Source organism: Triplophysa rosa, linkage group LG14 (genome assembly GCF_024868665.1).
Source record: "Triplophysa rosa linkage group LG14, Trosa_1v2, whole genome shotgun sequence".
Classification (NCBI taxonomy): domain Eukaryota; kingdom Metazoa; phylum Chordata; class Actinopteri; order Cypriniformes; family Nemacheilidae; genus Triplophysa; species Triplophysa rosa.
In genome coordinates this window covers 11,627,460-11,646,399 of record NC_079903.1, presented here as the reverse complement: position 1 = coordinate 11,646,399, position 18,940 = coordinate 11,627,460, and the positions used below count along the sequence as shown (strand labels likewise).

The following is an 18,940-nucleotide window of genomic DNA, read 5'->3' as shown; positions in this document are numbered from 1 at the left end:
TCACAGACGTTCCGTGTATACCCTTCCCTAAACAGTTAAACTGGAGCACATCCTCTCCACTGAAAACCGTAGACGTTTTGTTTACCCCACAATGAAAAGAAGTGGCATCTTTGATCAAATCCACCACACTTGTTTTGGCACCTCACCGCCTGCTGAGCTATCTTTGGCAACATGACTAAAGACGAAGTGCTGAAGTTATGCAGTGTTTCAATGAGTAATGGAGAACTTCACGGCATTGCTGAATTCGGCTGTTTCTGACCTTTGTGATTATGCATTATTACTGCCCAAAACCCTTCCTTTTAGTTCTAACAGAAAGTGATTACGGTAACCGAGTTCTGTGCCGTGCTAGCGATTACAGTTAATGTGTTTCTTTATAGCTTTCTCAACTAAATTATTCCTGGATAATGTTAACATGCTACATTATTAGCACGTCCACTTTTGCTCCATGGATATAATTCAAAGCACACACTCGGGATCAAAAGCTGCTAACCTGTAATCATAAAGTTTGCCAGAAATTTGCTTTTTATATGTCATGCTCAAGGAGTGGGTAAAGTAGCTTGTTTACTTGCACTTAAATGTCTCAAAAATGTCTTATGGTTAAACACAAATTGAAAAATTTACAAATAAATACATTTACATTTAAATGAATGCAAGAATACATGAAAAAATAAAACAGACATACTACTTTTTGCCCCCATAAAATACTTACGGCATCTATCAGACTAAACAGAACGTTGCGAAACCTTGAACTCCTGGCAAAACATTTAACTTTTTTTTGGTTAACTTTAATTACGATTCATATAACTTCACATGTTCTACGGTGCTATACACTTACTGGAAATCCATTGATTCGGTTTCAGTTTCTTTAATATCTTGTTGCTATGATATGCAGGTGTCAAGCAAAGCAACGTCAGTGTGAATATCTTCAGTCAAACGCAGTTATTTAATTAAACCTGACAAATAACATGCAGAAATTGTGAAATGAATCAAAAGTAATGAATTCAGTGTTACTGGCTTAACAATAATGCGACGAAAAACATCTTAAATGAGTGACATGGCTGGCTTTGACCAAAAAACAACAGCATTTTGTGCACAATTTAGGACAGGATGTACCAAAGAAATGTAAGTGTGAATGTTTCAACAAAATGCAATGTAGAATCAGTCAAACACGAATAAGACTGTTAGAAATAGACTGTGCAAGATATATAGCGTATATTAAAACTAACCCACACAAGCCCCACAGCATGAGTACCAGTTACTCTCAGATGACCCCAAACTGGGTGTGCTATAACCCACATTCACATGCTGGGTGCTGAATGAGGGCAAGAGAAAGATAAGAGTTCATAAATTTAATGTATTTTTGACACATTTTACCCTTTTAGACTCACTACATCCTAGAAATAAAACCTACTGTAAGGTAGAGGGGTCATCTCAATGAACAGTCTCCGCTTCGTACACTTAAAGGTGATGTATAATTTTTTGGTTGATCTATTGACAGAAATGCAATACAGTCTACATAACTTTGTCTTCAGAGGTGTATAAAGCCCTTACATAATGAAGCGTTATGTTTTTATAACCTTAGAATGAGCTATTTCTATCTACATACTCTGCGGGTCACCTCACATGGAATTCGCCATGTTGTTTCTACAGTAGCCCTAAACAGACAAACTGCTCATCAGAACGCGTTTCGTAAATACATTATCTCCTACGGCAAAGAACCGAAAACGTGAAAACATCTTAGTTCTGTGAGAGCCACCGCAGTGCTTCGAAAGGGAAGGGGCAGGGGTGGAATTCACAACCTCACCTTTAAAGCAAAAAAGTAAAAAAATAATGATTTCATTGCAGTCTTTCCTCATTTTCTGAGTGCAAACACCTGGAAGATGTTCATAGATAATGTAGAATCCTTATTGTTAATACTGGCGAAGACAAGTGTACACGTTTGGCTCCCGTTATGCTGAAGATTAGTTTACGGTTTGCAATCGAGCTAAATTAAAAAGACAAAACCGAATGGGTGAATATTTTGGAATAGAATGCAATGGTAATTATCTTAAACACTCAAGCACATGCAAGACAACAAACACCTGCTCTACTCAATTTGTTTTTGAAATGTCTCTCATGAGTTCATCTCATTAGCACACAATTACCTCTCAAACACAGCAAGACAACGACACACAGCGCAAAGATCGCTCTACTCCGCTCATATTGGCCGTGAAAAAGCACTAATCTTGCATGGGCTCATGTTAGAAACAATTCTGTCAGTTTTGGTTTGATTTCAGATAGCAGTTGATACGCCCCAGCTGCAGACTGTGTGCTGAAATAAAGTGTCATTTTTCATTGATGTGCCTTGTGAGTAGTGTTTTATTATGGAAGAATTCTGACAGCAGAGTGCTAGAACGCGAACTAAACATTGACACGGACATCGTCACTAGAGAGCGATGAGTACATTCATCCTCCATTGATTCCTCTGCAGTTGTGTTTTCTCTGGAGCCCACACACTCTCCTCTGTAGGAACCTCTTCAGCGACATCGACTCACTCTACAAACAACTGCACCAATAACGTCGTTGGCTCAAGTGCAGTGTGCCGTTTATTTTAATGAGAGTGTAAATAGTAACTAGTGTAGATAGTTTTAATCTTATAAGCTTGGTAGCTTGCTGTTTCCTGTGACCAAGAAAGTATTACTGGGTAACTACTAACTAGTAGCCAACTGACAGTATTTTGTATTGGGTGTGCCTTAAAATTATTTTTATGTGTTGTAAAAAAAAAGCTGAAATAAATCCAAATTGACTGTACTTAAAAATTTAAGGCATCAGTAAAAAGTATTTTTACAGTGTTGTTGTACAATCTTTTTAATTTTATATTACACTTTATTTATTTATTTTATATTTATATATTATTTATACATATTTTACATACATTTTAATATTTATTGTTTTATTTAAAAATGTATATTGCTATTATTTGAATTAAATATATTTTTATTATTTAGTTTTCTAAATAGACATTTTTTATTATTTGCTGTTATTTTTATAAATATATATATATACCTGTGTATATATATATATATATATATATATATATACTTCCTATAAAGGTAATGATGTCAGCTGTGATGTAATGATACAGGATGGTCTGAAGTATTTAATGTTTTGAGCGACCATTTTATTTAGGTTATTATTATTTTATATTATTATAAGTCATTGGAATTGAATAAATGTATTTATGAAAATGATCATATGTTGTCTAAATGAAGTCATATAACTTCATATAAATATCACATGTGTACATACTGTATTATATTTTATATTTAATATAAATATCATATGAAATAATATCATTAAATTAAATAAAAATGTTGTATTAAACAAATTAAATTATATGAAACAAATAATAATAAAGTAATACTAATACTAATGATAACAATAAATAATAAAAATAATACATCATATTTTAAAAGAAAACATTATAAAGAATAAAATAAAGATTTGATATTAAATAAAATATATATTAATGTAATATATTAATATAAAACAAATTAAAATATTATAAAAAACAAAGTTTCCCATAAAAAACAGAAGCTTGATAGACACACCACTTAAGTAACTACAGTATAACATTATCATTCAAACAGGCAACAATGGAAAATGATCCCTACTGATGTAAATTTGCTCTTAGCAGATGCATTCTCACAAAGGTGACTTGGGCAAAATGTCCCCAAATCTCCTTTTCTTTCCTGACGATTTAAGAGTCATTGCTTTCTAACAGGCAGCTCCGTCAAACAGTGTTTGCCATCTCCACCACTGCAGTTATACCTTATACCTAAACCCTGACGCATTTCACAAGCCGGCAGAATTACTCCTGACAGTGAGCAAAGATGTAAATAAGCCCATAAACAAATAAGAATGGTACGAGGGGGATGAGAAGAAGGCGCTCTCGAGTCATGATGACATCTCATGGGAGATGATGGGGGCTGTAAACTGTGCTGGCACTCAGGTGAACACTGCCAAACGGGACTAAATTACAATCCGGGCACAGTAACTTGACTCCGTGCCATGAATTACTCATCTCCTCTTCATTTGCACCCGGCACTCATTTGCTCCCGTGCAGCATATGTGCTCCATGTCTGAGTGGCGCGCAGACATCCACGGCGTCGGCCGCTCTGCTTGCCGCTTCCCCTCGGCAGACAGGCGTAATTAAAACCGCACTGCTAAATGGGAGCTCAAATGGTCGCAACCTGTTTGTAATGGAGGAACAAGTTTCACTGAAAATTAATCACCTGAGAAAACGCCAAACTGTGCTATGATGAAGCAGAGAGTGGTTTGGTAAAGCGGGGTTGACAGAAGCTACTGGCCCGTGCCTAATGTGACTTTGAAGAGGAGAAGCAGACGTGAGGGTCTGTAAAACAACCACTGGTTACGGTGAAATAACTGCTGTCAGACCAGCCATCTTACTGTAGGATCTACGCGGATGAATAACTTTAGAAAGTAATCTGTTTCTTGGGTTTGTTTTGTTTTTGAAACAGATACAGAGGAAAGTGACTGGAAATTCGCATGGCAGGGAGAGAGAGAAGATGACAGACATGTGTCGCAAGCCACACTCGAGTCTATGCCTTTTCACATGAGCACTATGTCTTAACATGTCAGCTTTGACAAACTGCGTCCTTTTATTTGATACTTATTTGAGATACGCAAGCAGTGCATACAGAAGATTATCATCAGGGAACATAATCTATCAATGACTTGCAAACTGCAATGAAGCACTACACTGTTTATGAATTTATGAAATAACTACAGCATGACATTTTAGGAATTTTCTTCGGCTTTAGATACGGATGGCATCTTCATTTTTCACGGGGGGAGCTCAATGAACAAATCTGATGACACATACACATCTCTTAAAGTGGGAAAAAATTATATAGGCCTATATTATAAGCATATGCACCCTGATAGAGAATTCATAACTATTTACTATTTTCTGTAAATACTACAAAACTGTACAATTATTCGAAAAAAATAAATAATGAAGCCCCACCCCTCAGAGAGAGAGATGATAAAGAAGAGGCGACGGTAGAGAGTTGGTTGTTACTGATTTTTTTCTTCTCTCCTCACACTTGGACTAATTTTTGGCGCTATTCAATTACAAATTTTCAGGGTATTTCATTTTTTCATTTTTATTTTGGGTTTGCAAGTCATTACCATTATGAGCTTTGAGTTAAAGCGAATGTAAAAATCTAAATATTATAAAGAGAATAAATGATGTTGTCGAAAGGTTGAATTTAGTTCAAATAGTGGAAATGTAAGAAAATATAATTTTGTTAAATGTTAACTTTTTGAAGGTGTTGTGAAGCACGTTTCACAGAAGGAACCTAGCAGTGGAATTTACTTCATAAACCCATTTAATCCCAAATATTCTCAGAGATGACATATATGAATTTGCAAGGTATTTGTAAAGCTATTGAACAATGTCAATTATGTAAAACATGTTTTATGTCTGGTCACAAATGTAACTGGTATAAAACACATGGCTAATAGGTGCCATGTAGCATGTATGCCAAAATAGCATTTCTATGTGGCACAAACGATCATTGCCATTTGTTTTACTGGGTTTTTAGTCCATGGTATTTACCTGATGCTATTTTGTCTGTTATGTTGGTGCCTACTGTTAAAGACGAAGATAAACAGCATGGATAATTCCACAATTTTTATGTGTTTCATTGATGCTTCCAAAGCCTTTGATCGTGTAAATCATGAAAAACTGTTTTACAAGCTATATAATAGAGGGGTTCCTAAATCTCTGGTAAGAATTCTGGATTTTTGGTATGCTCATCAGTTAATATATGTAAAATGGGGTAATTATGTATCTGAACCTTTTAATGTATGTAATGGCATCAGGCAGGGAAGCATTTTGTCTCCCTTTCTTTTTAATATTTATATGAATGATTTATCAAAGCTGCTAAACAATTGTGAAACAGGCTGTAGGGTGGGGAACACCACCATTAACCACTTGATGTATGCAGACGATCTGGTGATTTTTTTGTCCATATACTGGTGGTCTTCAACAGTTACTGATGATTTGCTCTCAATATGGTCTAGATTATGACATCAAATATAATGCAAAGAAAAGTAACATTATGATCGTTAGAACTAAAGAGGACGGGAAATTGTCCTTTCCTGATTTCTCTCTTTAGGGCATTATATAACTGAGGACCTGTCTGATGATAGGGATATTTACAGACAGTGTCGTATGATTTATGCGCAAGCAAACTTTTCGCAAATTTAATATGTGTTCAGGTCCTGTGATGACTACATTATTTAAGGCATATTGTACCCCTATGTACAAGGCCCATTTGTGGCGGCGATATAGAAAGAGCAGTATGCAAAAACTTAATGTGGCATACAATGACGGTATGAGGCTGCAGCTCAGAGTGCCACGATGGAGCAGTGCAAGCCATATGTTTGTCAGTGTTGATGTGCCAACCTGCTCTGCTGTGTTGCGTAATCTTATGTACAGATGTATGTGTAGACTCTCAGACTCTGTGAATAGTATAAATACAACGCTGACGAACCCAGCACTTAGTTCAGTCAGGTTCTTTTCAAGGTTGTGGAACAATTGTAAATACATGATAATGTGAATGAATATAGGTTTGTGTGTATCTCTGGACCGTGAGTGTCTTTAATAAAGTTTTGATTGATTGATTGATCAGATGAAATAACAAATTGACATAAATTGTAGCACATTGAAAAGCAGTTATTATAAACTTTGAAATTATGAACTGGAATATACAATAAAAATGTAAAGATAGATAGATACAAGACAGATACAAGATTCCAAGTTATAGTTTGTTGCCACCACTAAACTGGTGCGAAAGCAAATTAGACAAAAACACAAATAAGATCATACAATTTCACGAATCAGCCACTTCAAACTGCTGTGCGATTGTCTTGGCATATGCCATGTAAAGACTACAGTATGTGCTTCATTGTCTGGATATGTTTTGATATTGCCTGCCTCTCAGTCATCTGAAATGCTAAATTAAATGCACGACACCCAAACATCTGCTAGCAGTCACAGCTACTGTACCTGCAGGCCAGCCCACAAAAACAAAACCGTGAATATACTGAGCTGGCATAAAAAAACACTGCTAATCAGATCCACGTGTCGCTAGCTACTCACAATCTGCACTGCTATAAAAAGAACACATAACTAGCAAATCCTCATTCAACAACCTCCTGCACCTCCTTGTTTACCTTACTGGAGTTTTCACCATTATCCATCATCATTGTATCTCAACATCACACCTTTCCTGTCTAGAAATTAGTTTCCGCCTTACCCGAGGGATCTAAATCCCTATCTGCAGCAAATCTGCCCGGACTAGAAATAGACAGGCAGAGTAGAAGCTGTGAGGTGAGGTCCCAGAATTGGGTTTTGTAAAACCATCGGGGATTTGATCTATCTGTCTGGTTGAAGCCCGTGTCCTCAGAGCACAGGTGATTGGTCTCTCTGGGGTACAAAACACACTTTCTGCCAGTATTAAACACAGGACAAAAGCTTGACTGTATCGGGCTCTTTTCGAGCCCTGGGGCTTTCTGGGAAGTGAAATAAACAAATTGTGGAGGCAGGTACGGCAAAAGCTGTTTGCTTGCCGAGATGTTTAAATTACTAAGTGTGCTTCAGCATGGCATTTGCTCCTCCTCCATAGAAAACCATATTTAGGCCTTGAACTGTTGCCTGCTGCCTGTTGCTAGGTTACACAGTTAGGGATGGAAAATAAAACACTTATCAAAAAAGAGAAAAGTGCACTTGGGGTGTGAAAGCATAAACTGCGTATGAAAGACTATATGAAAACCAAAAGCAGAGCAGAGATGTGTGCTGTTTGACACCTGTAAAGACACCTCAATTAAAATGAAGTGTGTCGCGGCTTCGATGAATAGCGATCCTTCAACAAAACATGTTCCCGTGATAGAATGACACTGCAAAGGAACCCGAAAATGTGGGGTATAAAACTGTTAATACTGTATTGCAGCAGTGGATTCAAGTACAAATACACTGTAAGAGTATGAGATTAAAATCACCATAGAGGACCATTGTCACATTTAAGATTGCACTGAGAATGCCTTTCGAATTCCTGAATATGAACTGAATTTGGATTGAGTTATGATAAATAGATGAATAATAAAACAGAAATGAATTTCTAAACTGCTGCAAGTCATTTTTAAAACACTTTATTTACAAGCTCTTCCAAAACTTCCAAACTTTCTCTGTTGTGTGACTCTGTTGTGTTAGTTGTATACTGAGTTTATAAATGACAGTAAAATGTGTAAATTATTGTCATTACGTTCTAAATTCTATTGTTATATCCAATGGGGATCCAATCACTTTCAATTCCATCTCATGACTCGAAAGCAAGATTCTTCCAACCCTAGCTGTTGTTTTCTTATTTCATTCACGCAGGACAATAAAAGTCCCTGAAGCATGCCATTCCTAATGTGGCCTTTTACATCTAGACACGTAATTAAAAGAGACGTGACAGTCACATCTTTCCCCCGCACAAAACAAACCACAGATATTTCACAGCTCCATCACGCACGGGCACACGGGGTGGCCCTTTTCTCCCCGTAGGACGCGCCGCTGCGCGAGCGAGCGTCACGTCCTCTCATCAGCCCCTGATGGCAGATCATTCGGCCATTACTTCCAGCACCGAAACGGGAAGCTTCCCCAGTCGAATCGATTCGCGGCTCTTTCATCTCTGCGTGTTTACGCAAAGTGACATTCTCGCACGTGTATGGCCGCAGCATGGCGGCGGGCTGCGGTATTCATGCTGGACATGAAAGAGCGTAAGCTGCAGGAAAGCAGAAGCGCCTCAGATATGCGGGAGGAGTCGAGGAGCGGAGCGTGCTGGGTTGTCTCGGCTCACTGTGAGGGGAGAGGCAAGTAGGAGGAAAGAGCGTGCAAAAAGAGAGGAGATGAAAATAAACAGGACAAACAACAAACACGGGCCCGGGCCAAGCAACTAGACAAAAAACAACATGAGACGGCTTCAAAGACAACAGTATAAAGGTTTATGACAGAAAGCTGGGTGGAAGTCTATGGTTTGGTGGTCTGCTGGGTTGCATGGCCCTCTAGTCCAAATGATATAAGTCAATGTCAGTATAAACATATAAAGCTGTGATCAGAATGAAATACTAATGTACTGCTTGCTGTAAAATGCCTGCTGTTTAAAATTGGTACTGTATGTTGAATAGCGTGCATTTTGCTTTGTTTTTAGCTACATGACTAAATTACATTACAACATGAGTCAAGCTTCCATCCAAATACAACCATGCATTAAAAAGGGTCCATTTAGATTTTCCTGTTATCCGGAAATAGTAGTAGGGGTATGGTAGCTTGGTATTGTAGCCTGTATTTCCTGGCGCATCTTTATGTAGTCATAAACAGTGTTGGGTGTAACTAGTTACTAAGTAATTAGTTACTGTAATTTAATTACTTTTCCCTCGAAAAGTAAAGTAAGGGATTACTCTTATTTTTCTGTAATTTAATTACAGTTACTTTTGATGTAATTAAACTAAATACTTTGTGTAATATATGTGTGTGCAATAGTGGAATTGACATAAAATTCAAAGTCTAACTTTAAAATCTGTGCTTTAATGTATAATTCTCACATTTGTAATACTTTGGTCAGTTAATAAGAGTACTTTATGTAGTTTAATATGATTTATTTGAATGAATTAAAAGAGCCCTTTCATGCCTATCCTTGAATCACTTAACTAATCAAGGTTGATGTAGGATATAGAAAGTAATAAGTAATAAGTAACTAAATACTTTTCGGAGAGAGTAATTTGTACAGTAATCTAATTACACTATTGAATATGTAATTAGTAACTAGTAATTAATTACTTTTTCAGAGTAACTTACCCAGCACTGGTCATAAATGAGGGCAAAATCTAACTTCGGAGCATTTAAATTTCACTCTGCATGCTGGAAACAGTAGCCACAGTGGATCTAACACCGACCGGTTTGTGGTATTTCAACATTTGATGCTGTTCTTTGTTCTCCAAAAATAAACAGAGTAAACTTCTCAGAGGAGCTCGTATGGGGTGACCAAAGGCAACATCTGGTACACAGTTTTCACATCTGATTAGTGCATCTGCATCTGGTGGGAATTCACAGCGATTTCCTCTATGTGGGCACTGTGAAGCTCGCTGTGTGACACCATACTGTTACAATGAGTGGAGTCTGATAATGAGTCACTGCTGTGCATTTCTATTTCACTACATTCTTAAATAGACTCGGCCTTGTCTGAGTCAGTTAAGGAGACATAGAGTACATATTAAATGTGGTTGACAACAATACCAGAATAGAATGATACTGTGTAGCTTACTGTATGTCAAACACAAACACACTAACAAAGAAAGAAATATTATTAGAGTTATCAAAGTAAATAATTACACCCTAAAAAATGCTGGGTTGTTTCAACCCATTGTTGGGTAAAAGATAGACATAACCAACCGTTGGGTTTTAACTTAACCTGTGCTGGATTGTTGTTACACGAGCATGGTCAGATTATTTTAAATTAGAACCCAGCGGTTGGTTTTGTCCACATTTTACCCAACAATGGGTTGAGACAACCCAGCATTTTTTTAAAGGAGCAATGTGGAGATTTTAGCGGCATCTAGCGGTGAGATTGCGAATCGCAACCAACGGCTCATTCCCCCAACAATCCCCCTCCCTTTAGAAGGACTAAAGTGGCTGACACAGGACAGAGATGTTGCCGTGTTTTCGCTTCTTTGCCGAAGGAGATAACGTATTTATGATACGCTCTCTGTAGAGCAGTTTGTCCATTTAGGGCTATGGTAGAAACATGAATTCAATGCAAGGGGACCCGCGATGTATGTAGATAGAAATAACGCTTCATTATGTAAGGTTTTTACACACCTCTGAAGACATAGTTATGTATATCATATTGCATTTCTGTCAATAGATCCTCCTAAATATTACACATAGCAACTTTAAATCACAGCAGATTTTTAAAGAAATTTACTCTAAAGTTCTGTAACCATGTACTTACCGCATTGCCCTTCCAAACCAGTGTTATTTTTAGGGCTGTCAAATCGATTGATCACGATTAATCGATTATACAATAAAAGTTTGTGTCTATATAAAATATGTGTATTTATTATATGTAGATATAAATGCACAAACATTCATGTGTACATATAACTGTGTTATACATATAAACACATATATATATGTGTTTAAATATAAATATACAGTATATTATGCATATACACTCACCTAAAGGATTATTAGGAACACCTGTTCAATTTCTCATTAATGCAATTATCTAATCAACCAATCACATGGCAGTTGCTTCAATGCATTTAGGGGTGTGGTCCTGGTCAAGACAATCTCCTGAACTCCAAACTGAATGTCAGAATGGGAAAGAAAGGTGATTTAAGCAATTTTGAGCGTGGCATGGTTGTTGGTGCCAGACGGGCCGGTCTGAGTATTTCACAATCTGCTCAGTTACTGGGATTTTCACGCACAACCATTTCTAGGGTTTACAAAGAATGGTGTGAAAAGGGAAAAACATCCAGTATGCGGCAGTCCTGTGGGCGAAAATGCCTTGTTGATGCTAGAGGTCAGAGGAGAATGGGCCGACTGATTCAAGCTGATAGAAGAGCAACTTTGACTGAAATAACCACTCGTTACAACCGAGGTATGCAGCAAAGCATTTGTGAAGCCACAACACGCACAACCTTGAGGCAGATGGGCTACAACAGCAGAAGACCCCACCGGGTACCACTCATCTCCACTACAAATAGGAAAAAGAGGCTACAATTTGCACGAGCTCACCAAAATTGGACAGTTGAAGACTGGAAAAATGTTGCCTGGTCTGATGAGTCTCGATTTCTGTTGAGACATTCAAATGGTAGAGTCAGAATTTGGCGTAAACAGAATGAGAACATGGATCCATCATGCCTTGTTACCACTGTGCAGGCTGGTGGTGGTGGTGTAATGGTGTGGGGGATGTTTTCTTGGCACACTTTAGGCCCCTTAGTGCCAATTGGGCATCGTTTAAATGCCACGGCCTACCTGAGCATTGTTTCTGACCATGTCCATCCCTTTATGACCACCATGTACCCATCCTCTAATGGCTACTTCCAGCAGGATAATGCACCATGTCACAAAGCTCGAATCATTTCAAATTGGTTTCTTGAACATGACAATGAGTTCACTGTACTAGAATGGCCCCCACAGTCACCAGATCTCAACCCGATAGAACATCTTTGGGATGTGGTGGAACGGGAGCTTCGTGCCCTGGATGTGCATCCCACAAATCTCCATCAACTGCAAGATGCTATCCTATCAATATGGGCCAACATTTCTAAAGAATGCTTTCAGCACCTTGTTGAATCAATGCCACGTAGAATTAAGGCAGTTCTGAAGGCGAAAGGGGGTCAAACACCGTATTAGTATGGTGTTCCTAATAATCCTTTAGGTGAGTGTATATTAAATGTATACATGTATGTTTTGGTTTGTATATATGCATATAAATAATCGCAATTAATCAATTTGACATTGATTTTCCTTCCATGAAACACAAAAGAAGATTTTAGGCATAATGGCCTATTTGTTTTCAAAGAAAATGAGTAACAAAAAAAGACTAATACCACAATAGCAAGTATTTTGAGTGCAATTCATATACTTTGTGTGCTATTTTTAAGTCGTGTGAAGCCTTATGATAGTTGTGTGTGAGGAACACGATAAAAATGAAGGAATAGTAAATGTAAATGTTTTGAGGAATAGTGAATGTTAATTTGATATTTGGGAAATGAACTAGTTTGATCTACAAACACATTTTGTTTCCAATAGTAGTTGTAGAGTTTTCGAACACTAAGTTGTGTTGTGAAAGACATACACAAATAAGAAGGGAGTGCAGTTTCGTCCCAAAGACAAATTAAGTCACAAACGAAACTGGAGAGCCTGCTTTTGGACTAATGATACACAGAGTTTTCAGTGTGTTGTTTGGCCGACAGCAACTCTATCATTCCCACGCAGAGTTGCATAAATGACGCTCAGCGGACAGATCCATGAGCCCGGCACCCTCTGCCTTACCTGCAGGCGCTGTGAGCTCAGCCTGGACATATTGCGAAAGCCTTGAAAAATATCTAAGGAGGAACTCATTATAAAGGAAAACATTGCTGATGTCTACATACGGAGCAAGGACACACCATATTTCGTCTGTTCAAAGGGTATTAAACCAAATCTTTAGTCTGGATTCTGAGTAACCTTTAAATATCCGCGGTGTCCCACGGCAAAAACAAATCAGCTGAAAGTGACCGAGTCAACAATCGGATCCTTTGGGCTACCTGTCTCACCATCCCAACATTAATTGGATTGTATGGGAGATTCATGGAGGGGATTTCTAGGACAGGGAAGTTTTCCAAAAGTGATACCGGATAATGAGAGGAGAAGAACATCTACAGGTGCTGATGAGTATGTTCACCTACATCTAGCAGCCGTTTTCAGAAAAAAACTTGACACCGCCTTGTAAAATATAGACCTGCCTGCAGCCCACCTGAACCTGAGCTCAGCTGTATTGTTTTATATTTCATCATTACCCAGCATGGCAACCATATATCCACTCGGATGGTACATATTTTTGCCCTTCCACAGAATCCAGCTTGGCACCCACTTGCACCTATCAATATTAATCACTGATCCATGGCAGCTCCAATCCCCTTGAAATCAAATAATGCTGAGCCTTCACGCCCGTAGACAAAATTCGCAATACCAGGGTCAGTGGCATGTCGCAAATCTTGGCACAATGAACCCTGAGACAGGACCGCGTCTCCAGGTTGTGACGTTTGAAAGTGAAATAGTATTTCCGGTTTAAACAATGATGCTGTTCGGGTAACCTAGTCCTCTCTTTAAAGGGATAATTCTGTCATGATTTATCCATCCTTATGTTATTCAAAACCTGCATGACTGTCTTTTTCTGTGGAACACAAAAGAAAACATTTTGAGAAATATCTCAGTGGAGTACAATACAATGTGAAGTCCATGGGCTCCAATTTCTTTGTGGTCTGCTGAAAGTTTGTTATGTTACACCTTGATTTTCTGTCATGTTGAACCTAAATCTAGGGGGCTATAGCAAGCGCCCGGCAAGTTGGCAGTGGGTATAAATTTGGAACTAATCAATAAACATTTTTAGCGTGACGTGAACGAGAGGGAAGTGTTATCATAGCAAATATTCTGAAATGGATTACAAATGCTTCAGAACGTAATTCATAAAGCAAGGTGCTTACGCATTCTGTTTTGTGAAAATTGATCAGAAATCCATGCTTGTGCAGCGAAGAAAAGTTTTTTTTAGGGTCAACAGTCCAGAGGCTTCCAAACAGTCCAAAACACAGTGAGACATTTTAGGTCAGATTTTATGGCATTTTTCGTTTTCGATTCAGCTAAAGAAACATGACTAACAAACACATCTAACCTGAATTGTATTGTTTCGTAATGCTGCAGGTAGCACAGACATGTCCCGTATGCCAGTGCCCCAGGGTCATGTTCAGACAGCCACAGATGGCCACACATCCACTATTCCAAACCCTAACGATTAGACTGCGTATCAGATAAAACACTCTTTCAGATGACTGTTGGCTCCCCTGAGATCTCCCTGAGATCTAAGACTGTTACACCAATTCTCGCACATTTACTCTACATGAGAATACAGTACGTCAGGCTGGGAGGAACGCAGGTGAACGTCTCTATAGATGGAGAAACAGACACGACTTAGTTCAGCCTGATGATCACTGAAAATCACAACTGATGATTCTTCTCTCACTCAGAGCGGACGACACTATCGCTGCTCCACATGCTGTGCATTTCAATTTTAGGAATGGGTTTAAAAGAGGGAAAAGTATAGCTTATGTGAAAGGTGTCGCTATCAGTGTACAGGGCACTTCCATTTAACCATCTATTTTGTGTTATAAATGGCAATCATCTCTAAATGTCACCCCCCTTAAGCTGTGGAGCGTTTCAGCGAGACATTATGGCTTAATTGATTTTTTTGATAGTAGAGCACACCCTATCCTTTCTCACTCTTTGCAACATCATCAAAAATGTATTGCACTTCGAATTCTCTGTAGCACAATTTATCTGCCATTGATTTGTTTGCTGTGAATTCCTAGTCCCAAGCTTTAATATACATGGATTCTTTATACTTTATACTTTTCACTCAACATTGCAAAAATTAAATATTTACAAATGTCTAAAAATTTTTAAGTCAAGATTAATTTACTTGTCAGAGTCAATAGCCTTGTGGGCATATGGTGCTTTCGCGCTTCGGGTGACCTGAGTTCGAATCCCAACTCGTGGTCCTTTCCTGATCCTGATCATCGCTTCCTGTCCTCTCTCTCCCACTGTACTAGATAAATTAAGCCAAAAATGCCAAAAATAAATCTGATAAAAAAGATGAATTTACTTAAGCAAAATGACTCTTGTTTAATAAAACAATTCTGATTTACACTTAAAACAATTAAAAATATCTCCCAATGCAGTAAGAAAAAATCAACTTAATTCAAGTGCATTTTAATTTGACTTGTCAAGTAAGTTTATCTTAATAAAAGCATTTTCAAGACTTTGTTGGAAAACAAGACAAAAATACTAAGAAATGCGTTTTTTGAAGTAAAAATGCTCAAAATACTGAAATCCATTTAAGATCTAAAATAAATCTGCTATTGATGCTAACCATGTGAAATATAGCATGATAAATCACTGTCAATAAATCTCTTCAAAAGCAATGTTCCTTCAAATTTTTGTTTTTTCAAAAGCTTTTTTTGTAGTTGTCCTTGTTTGTCGACAAACTTGTTTTGTCGATTTTTTTAGCAATTTTTATAGAGATTGCGAGGCAAAATAAAAAAAAAACCCTGATCTCGGTGGGCACCCGGTACTATAAATGTAAAATCTCGCAAACTAATCAGTGTTGCATATTTGAGATTTGACATTGCTTCAGTTCTGAAAAATTACAAAACAATCGATGATCACAGAATGGCAGAATTGACTGCCTGCACTGAAATCGGTCTGCGGCCACACATAACGGAACATTGCTTCAAACCATTTCAAGAATGAGTTGCTGTCATTCTTACGGAAGGCCTAGGACATTTGTAATCCTAATCGGAGGCCTGCCGAAATGCTGGACAAGATCCTGATAAGATTCTCTCTCCAAAATGAATCTCTACGGCGAAAGATCAGGCGAATGACAGAAAAGGATGTGACAAGCACAACCCAACAAGTGACACTGACAGCACGGCACGTCGAGACCACCGAGCCCACTATCGGCGGTGAGATCTTATTAGTGTGGCCCGTCTGCCTCTGAGCAAGAGTCTGCACTTTACCCCCTTCATGCAGTCTCTTTCAGCTCACGGACAGTAACATGCATCAGCAGTGTATTTACACACACATACACACGGATGCACACGCAGCGGGACACTGGAGACAACAGAAAAGTAAAAGGGTGAGATGGAAAGAGAAACCCTGAAGCTGAGATGTACTGTACCTTGGGAGGCATCAGGGTTGATGGTGGTAGTGGTGGGTGGGGGGGTTGTGGTGTGAACATCTAGATGGAGAAAATGGAAACACACATAAGAGGCAATAAATGGAGGAGAGAAGTCACGAAGGCCGTAACAGAAAGACTGCATGTTAGTATGAAACAAGCACTTTCTCTTAGGGTGTGTTCATATATGCCATGTTTGGTTCGATTAAAACGAACTCTGGTGCGATTGCTCTATTAGTGCGGTTTATTTGTGTAAGTGTGAACGCTGCCACCCAAACCCTGGTGCGCACCAAACAAGCAGACCGAGACCGCTGACAAGACGGGTCTTGGTCCACTTTCAAACGAACTCTGGCGCGAACCAAAAACAGGAAGTGATAACAACGTACGACCCAAAAATCATGTGATTTGGTAATATAAAAGGAGTGTTCATTAGATCTGTGCTTGCGCGTGTAACGGAGGAATTCCTGGCGCCGTTTTGACTGCTTTAAACACTTCATGAGGTCTTCGCGAGTTACCGGCTTGCTAGAAATACTCTCATATGCGCAGGCATTCACTGAGCATGTATAAGCCATGCAGCACTGTGCACACAGCATTGTTTTGGATGTCCGGTAGGTTCCGTTTTAAAATATAAATCATAAAAGCTGTCCAACACAAATTATTTTATAACATTACTAACAAATTGTTATCACAACAAAATTCAACAAATCGTTTATTTAATACAATTATTATGCAATAAACCAATCATATAAATTAATATTTATATCAATTAAATAACAAACTAGACCAATAAACAAACACAGACCGGAAGTTCGGGCCAGGCACGTGCGTCCGATGAAACCAGTATAGTAACCATAAAGACAAATTTCCTCAGTAGCCTTGAAGAGAATAAGCTTTATAAATACGATGATTAAAATATCATCTAACTAGTCCAGGGCTGTCTCAACATCATATTTTTTAGCAGACGATAATTATGGTTGAAAGATTTAAGTTACGATATTATCACGGTGTCGGTTTAATTGTACAACAAATTAATTATGCCATCAGTCAAATTCATTAATCTTTCATTTGGTTTATTTTAGTGTTTCTCTCTTTTAGCCAATGAATGGCACTCAGGGCCAGTGCTACCTATAGGCAGAGCAGGCAGTTGCCTAGGGCCTCAGGCTTGGAGGTGGGGCCTCCATAACTGTAACGTGTCTCCAACTTCGACGCACATAACATCAAACTACTGCAGCAGTTTCGAAAGCATATACGCAGCAGTCTACCTGTCCTCACATGCAGCTCGAGTCACACAACGCATGTAACCACATATTTCTTTTACAGTCTTTGCTATTGTTTGTTATCACAAAATATTATTTTACGTGTTTTAAAATGCTTGCCCATTTAAACTTTATCGATTTCTCACTCGAAGTGCGCGCACAGACGCCAGTTCTCATACAGCGCAAGGCTACAAGCAAGTTCTCTATTGTGTCTTTTTGCGCATCTTATATACTGTGAAATCCAAGGTAATGTCGAAAACAGTCCGTTGTGTCTTAAATGAAAGTAAACAGTCGGATGTATGTCACCATATCTCGGGGTCGCGTCGTGTACAGATCTGTTCTCAGATAACAACCGCGCTGCATTACATAATTCCTTAAGTATAGACTAAAAACCTGCTGCTGTTTTTGTCGTCAATGTTAATGAAACAACAAAATACAAAATCATGAACTGCTATTGACTAAAGAAGTTTTGTATCTTTATTATAAATCAGGGTGTTTATTTAATTCATACAGTGCGGAAGCAGTGTTTCATTTCTACATTATTCAGTTTCTTTGTTATAATGCTACTGGACTGTTAAATAGACCCACTGCGGAAAGTAAAATCAAATGGTGAAATAAGATTTAGTTAACCCCTAATTTGGCCTAAATAGTTTCTCATTCTTTCTTTCTTTTGAAGTGGAACACACCTACAGTATCCCTATACACTTGTCGACCAGCCAAGACAGGCAGCAGAAAAGCTAAACTTATAGTCCATTGGTCTGAATGTATAAAGAGAATAAACACTTTTCTGCAGCTGACTGATTTTAAGTAATCAAAACGGTGCTTATATTACTGTATATATACAGTAGGCTAAACTCATCCAAAAGAGTGGAAAAGTAATGGCTGTGTTACTGTAAAATTATTGCAAAAAAAACAAATGTAAATCCAGACTACCCTAAAATTTTGTTTAGAGCAATTTCAAATTGAAAGAGATTTTTTAATAATATCATTAACTTGTTAAAATTGTAACATTTTTACAGTGTAATAAAATACTTTATTTATTCTAAAAGGTGGAGGGGATGGGGGTGCTGTGAGGGGCCTCCAAAATAAATTTTGCTTAGGGCCTCCAAACGTTTAGAACCGGCCACACTCAAA

At 38.1% G+C, this 18,940-nt stretch overlaps 1 protein-coding gene across 3 annotated transcripts in view; it reads right to left on the bottom strand.

Annotated features, from left to right (window-relative positions):
- Positions 1–18,940, bottom strand: part of cadm1b (cell adhesion molecule 1b) — a 165,844-nt gene that overhangs the window by 8,643 nt on the left and 138,261 nt on the right. For 2 of the 3 annotated variants that reach the window (XM_057351309.1, XM_057351310.1), the window contains one exon: positions 16,554–16,613. The exons of the other annotated variant lie outside the window; for it this stretch is intronic. In XM_057351309.1, coding sequence (XP_057207292.1) covers positions 16,554–16,613 — 60 coding nt within the window. The remainder of the gene's footprint in view (positions 1–16,553; positions 16,614–18,940) is intronic. 3 annotated transcript variants of the gene reach the window in all.